The sequence below is a fragment of the Gopherus flavomarginatus genome, chromosome 21 (genome assembly GCF_025201925.1).
Source record: "Gopherus flavomarginatus isolate rGopFla2 chromosome 21, rGopFla2.mat.asm, whole genome shotgun sequence".
In the NCBI taxonomy this organism is placed as follows: domain Eukaryota; kingdom Metazoa; phylum Chordata; order Testudines; family Testudinidae; genus Gopherus; species Gopherus flavomarginatus.
In genome coordinates this window covers 10,551,633-10,557,632 of record NC_066637.1, presented here as the reverse complement: position 1 = coordinate 10,557,632, position 6,000 = coordinate 10,551,633, and the positions used below count along the sequence as shown (strand labels likewise).

General features: G+C 46.3%; 1 protein-coding gene across 8 annotated transcripts in view; it reads right to left on the bottom strand.

Moving 5' to 3' along the window:
* Positions 1–414: 414 nt before the first annotated feature.
* The window catches only part of SPSB1 (splA/ryanodine receptor domain and SOCS box containing 1), a 69,377-nt gene continuing 63,791 nt past the window's right edge, over positions 415–6,000 (bottom strand). For all 8 annotated transcript variants that reach the window (XM_050931445.1, XM_050931444.1, XM_050931442.1 and 5 more), the window contains one exon: positions 415–2,639. In XM_050931445.1, coding sequence (XP_050787402.1) covers positions 2,512–2,639 — 128 coding nt within the window. In that variant the 3' untranslated portion in view covers positions 415–2,511. The remainder of the gene's footprint in view (positions 2,640–6,000) is intronic.

The following is a 6,000-nucleotide window of genomic DNA, read 5'->3' as shown; positions in this document are numbered from 1 at the left end:
CCTCTATGTCTCCTCCAACACGGCCAGGCATCTCGCTTTCAGCAGGGGAGCACCACCACAAGACCATACCAGATAAGCTTGCATAAGAGCACAACTCGTAATGACAGCTCTGCATGTAAGTGGGGGGTGGGGCGGGGAAGGAGGGAAGCAGCTTTTCAGTCTGAAGAACAAGGATGGGGGTTATAGCACTAGATATCTGGGTTCAATTCCCAGCTCTGCCACAGACTTTTTGGGGAGCCTCAGAATGGGATCTGTAAAATGGGCATAATCCATGCTCTCATCTTTGCTTGTTCTATTCAGACTAGACTCTTTGGGGCAGGTCTCTTGGTCTGTATATGTACAGACCTGAGCACAACTGGCCTCTGATTTTGGTAGGGGCCCCCTAGGCACAAATAAAACAGGACTCCTGCTCTATATATTTAATAAACTTTATTTCTGTATTGGATTACTGAATATTATTTACAGCTGTAAAAGAGAAAGCAAAGAGCTTAAAACTGTACAAAGCAATGCACTGGAGACAGCAGAGAGACAGTGGAAACAAAGGGGTGGGGGCACTAAAAGCACACAAACAGGACAGAAGGTGGCCACTTCCCAGGAGGCGTGGAAGATGCTGGTCGAGTTGAAGGCAATCAAGCTAGGCTCTGTACATGCTGAATTCTCTTGTGCAACTTGGTACGTGTCCCACCCTGTAACAGAAGCTTGTACAAATCCCTACATAAAAATAATCATCCAGGTTACATAAAAAAAGAAAGAAAGGGGCACACCGCACCCCACCCAGTCTTGGCACCAATTCTGTGCTTTAAAAAATATACTATGCCAGTAGATATTTTTTTTTTTAAAAAGGTACCATACAGCAGCTGTTTAAAACAGGATTATACAACACCACAAATATATATTAAACATTTTCAACAAATAAACCTCATTTGTACCTGTACAAAACAGAAGCAAAAAACCCCCACACAAACAGCTTTTCAAGACAAAAAAGAAATGTGCAAAATAACCCCAGAGAAGGCAGCTTAATAGCCTGCTATTTGGAGAGGCCAGGAGGGAGCAGCTCCTGTTGACAGTGGGGGACTGGGTCCTCTCTTTTTGGCTACTGAGGTGAGAATCTTTATTTGGGATGTGTGAGGATCTCTCTCTCTTTTTTTTTTTAAAATAAAGTCTCAATGGTTCTTCTCCCCCTCTTGACTGTAATTCAGGCTAGTTCCCTTTGCTGTGCATGCACAGCATCAAAAGAGCTTCCCATCAAACTATTTTCCATCACATCACCCTCTAGACGTCTGGCCTGCTGACATACTGTAAATCAGAACACTCTGTTCACACCCTTCCTCCTGGGTCGTCCCTCTGGCCACTAGCAGGGATGAGAGAGAAGGTCATTCCTGCCAGAGAGTAAGGAGGAGATTATCTTGATGGACAATGGCAGACTGAAAAGCTCTGCTTTGAAATACTCTAAGCAGCTTATCAAAGCAGAAGATTGCCCGGCAGATCCATTTCAGGGGCGCTAACATGGACTAGAATATGTATGACGCAGACATGAGAAAGGAGAGGTCTGTGGTTGTAAAGAATCTGCAAATTGACAAATCAATCTGGAGTGGCTGGCTCTCCATGGATGATATTGGATGCCAATGAGTCATGGCAGGGGAAACTCACCGCCAACAGGCACCTGATCTAAAAGCTGCAGGTTAAAGTGAACACAAGGAAAAAGAGGGAGGAGATGCAGACATCAGAGGGGCTGCTTAAAGGATTGGTTTCCCCATCTATTGCAGGTCTTATCTGCCACTAGCATCACACCCAGTGAAAGGAAGACAGACAAGATGCAGGAAAAATGGAGTGAGGGATGGAGAGTGATGGTGAAAGAAACAAGATTCAATCTACATAAAGTAACAGTTAAGACAAGGTGAGACAGTATCGCAACATTGACATCAGGTACATAACCACCTTATCCAAGTTAAAAAAAAAAAAAAGTGTCCATGTGGAGTTTTTTTGGTGTCTTCACTTCCCATTGAAGTCTTTTACATCCTTGCTTGTCAGAAGGCCCCTCCCCATCTTGTGCCATTCCACATCTAGCACCTGCCATTCGACGTGTTGCCATTCTCAGTGCTTCCCTTCCAAGCCTCATGTACTCTCCTTCAGCTGGCATAAGAGACAGAATTTACGCCTCAACTGCAGGTGTTCAAAGGATGCTCTATAGCTGTTTGCCAGGAGCTGGGAGGAAAGCAGCAAGGGATGTGCAGAGAGATTCTGGAAGGCTGTGTTTTGGGGGGTTTTTGGAAGCATGCAGGGATGTGATGTGAACTTCATCAGCAAAGGTCATCTTAGTTGTGAAACAAGGATATTTGAAAATGGCCATTTTAAGGGCATATTTGGTTTTGGCATTGGAGGAAGGTACTTGGGCTGAGGATGTCCAACACTAGTGATGATGGAGGGAGGCTAGCAGGACCACCGTCCAGTGGGTCAGCGCCAAATCATTTGCCTCTGTTTCAGTTCTCACAGCGTCCTTCAACCTGTAGGTCATTGGTAGAGAAGGTAGCTCTTGAGGGAGGCTGGCAGTGGCAGCGCTTGGATCTCACTCAGTCGATCCTTGCCCAGAGCCAGCCGCACAGAACGCCGGCACAGGTCCATCAGAGGCAGTGGTTCGGCTGCAAGACAAAAAAGCCACACGTTAACTCAGAACACGAGTTAGAGTCCGGTGGCTGTGTTGTTAGTTATGGTAACAGATATTCAAGAGGAGCGTGAGAGAAACTGAGGCCCTGGCCTGTTCAGGAGCCCTTGGCCACCCAGCACCCTCAGCAAGCGAGGCAGCAGTTCTAGGTTACTATGCAGAGGATCCCAGTAGGCCACGAAAGCTGTAAACTATCCGCAGCAAGCACTGAAGGTAATACATGCCCTAGAAATACCAACGGTAGAGTAGGAAACGAGACCCTGGAATCCCCCAATAATTAGGGAGGTGTAGCAGCATTCAGTTAAGGTGGGAGATCCAACATTTTTAGACACCACAATGTGGGAACCTTTGTGAAAGCTGTTTAAACACAGGACTGCATCTTGCAGTATGATTTTATTATTTCTAGGTACCCCAAAACAATGTACTGTTCTTCACATTTCTAGGCACCCCAGAAGCCTTCACATGATTACTTCTGACCTCCCCACTCCCAAAATACAGACAGGCCAGCTCCATCAAGTTTCACAAATCACTAGATTTGCTCGCCTCAGCAGAGATTTCACCTTCAACCTGCATCCTGATCCAGCAGCACCAGATGGGACTGTACACCCGCATCCATTAGTTCAGTATCCATGCAGCAGGTTTTATAGCCCTTAATAGTGAGAGCTTTATTTAGAGCTCACACTGTCAGTTCTACTTGGGTGTCTTTCTATGCATCCTTGGTGGACTGGGCAAGTTGCTTGTGCCAGCACGACATCCCCCATGATGCAGCACAAGAGTTCCTATTCTGTTAACACCTCCTGAAATCCAAGCGTCATGCGATTAAGGGTGCAGGTATTCTGGCTGCTAAAGCCAGTGCTTGCACTGAACACGCATCACTGATGTGAGTAGTAATTTCTCTTCTGCAGGCAACCCTGCCCACCTCCTCACCCACCCCCAAAACCCATCACTGCAGCAGATCTCTAGCCTGTTTCCCCTCCAGGGAGATTTTCCAATGAGGTAGCTCAAGACCGAAGTCTCCAGCAGAGGCTAATGGTAGCCACCTTGAGAAAAATCTAAAGCCTAACATGAAGAAGTCACCCCCAAAAGAATGAGTTGAGCTCACTTGCCTAGGTCAGGACTTCAGTGACTGGGGGGCATATGAGAACCAAGCCAGCTACAGAATGTCCCCAACAAACTAGGTTGCAACACCTATATTTAAGGGGGCAAGCCCACGTCATACGCCCCCGAGAGTGCTCCCAGTACTGGGGACAGAACATGTTCTACTGGAAGATCTGCAACTACGATTCTTGCAAAACAGCTTTAATAATACAGAAAGGAGAAAGTGCAAGGGTGGCTGGCTTCACTAACCAGGATTAAGACCCACCCAGTGTGGAAAAGCTAGTAGTCAAAAGACCAGCTTCATTTTAGCTCCACAGTTAGGTTTGACAGACTACGGCAGTACCCCAGCAATGAAGAGTTGGGGAAATGTTTTTCAATATCCAACGATTGCATATGCATCTATGGCTCCACACACATCAATGCACTAGGGAGCTGCTATCTCTAGTTCTTAGGAAGGAGGAGGATCTACGAAAGCCAAGTGTTCAGCACAGTGAGCGCAGGAAATCCAGGAGGTCGAGATTAAGATTGATATTTTAGAGACAGACGATCCAAATTGCCATCTCCCTACTTCCTGGGTTACAATTCTGCTATCTAAGCAATTTCATAGCCCCAAAAAAGTAGGAGATGCAATTTAACTTGAGCGAGCTGCCATAATAGATTAAAATACAAATGAATATTTCCTAGGAATATTTCACTGCTCTCCACAGGAAAGACAGGTTTCTTGTGATCTGATGGGGCAGACAGCAGTAACCAAAGTTACAGCTGCACGTAAGGAAAAGAATCTGAACTTTCAAGAGTTTTTCTTGATGAAGTTTTCCAAGCTCATCTGGATAGCACTAAATAAGGGTCAAGGTTTTTCAAAAGCAACTAGGCATGCCTCTGTTTTGGGCTGTCTCACTAGACACTTTAAGAGGTTCTGATTTATAAAAAATAAAAAGCTCAACAGCATCTAGAAATCCAGGTCCAGCTGGAACCCTCAAAACGGGGACTTTGAAAATCCCGGCCAACAAGCGTCAGTTTTTCAGGAGCTGACTACAGATTCATGCCAACAGTGCTCGCTTCCTCTGGAACAAGCCAAATTAAGCTATCAACCCTGTTCATCCTGCTGCCACTGCCAACAGATGAGAGGCAAAGTTTTTAGTCCATTTTCTGACTATAAATGTCATTGCATTCGTGCTCTTTTCCAGGATCATTCCAGAACAACCAACCAACCAAAAACCCTCTTGCATCTCTCCTCCAACACTTTGCACTCCGTAAGAGTTTTAAGATCCATCCTTCCCTTCTGTCCAGAGCAACGACACCCTCATTCCGGTCTTCCCCACCCCACTTTTCAGATTGTAGCCATTGCTTCCACCTTTTAGCCTCCCAATACTCATTGACAAAGCTGTGACAGAGTTTTCCTAGCAGCTTGGGCAGAATCCCTTCTTAGATTCCAAGGCCAGATGGGACCACTGGGAACATCTAGTCTGACCTCATGTGTAACGCAGGCCAGAGAACTTCCCCGAAATAATTCCTAGGGCATAGTTTTTAGAAAGACATCCAGTCTTGATTTCAAAATTCAGTGCCCTGCACATCAGATCAAGTTCAAGATTCCAAACTTTCCTTTCAAGGTTCTAAACATCTCTGCCCCACACTCCCCTCCAGCCTCTCCACCTAGCCAGCGATGCCAGCCTTGTCCACCGATTGGTCTCTGTTCTTTCCACTAGGATCTACCCCTCTGTCCATACTAGGGCTTCCCTGCACCAACCCTGAAGGTCCCAATCCTCCTCTTGAGATGCAGCTCAGCTACAGTACTGGTCAATCAGCTAATTAATGGCTACGTGTGAGGCATATGGGGACATGACTCTTTAGAAGTCATTTTAAAAGGCAAGGGTGCATACTATGCATTTGATTCTCTACCTCCCACTCCAGGCCCCACCCCAATGAACTTCATTTGTCCCTTCGCCTGTAAGCTCTTCAGGGCAAGGACTGCGTCTTTGTTTATATAGCATTCAGCACAATAGGGCCCTGACCCTCCTTGGGTCCTGTGGCATCACTGCAATAGAAACATGCCAATGCCGTGGCCTTCAAAGCAGCTTTGGATGCAAACTAATCCAGCTAAATCGCACTCACTACATTACTTGTTAGCATGGATAACCCCAAAACAGTCCCATAAAGACCACCCAGCTCCACCCAGCTATCTGTGCCTGGTAGCTGGTGTCTGACCATTTCTGACTCTGATACCACTACCCACGGTCAAG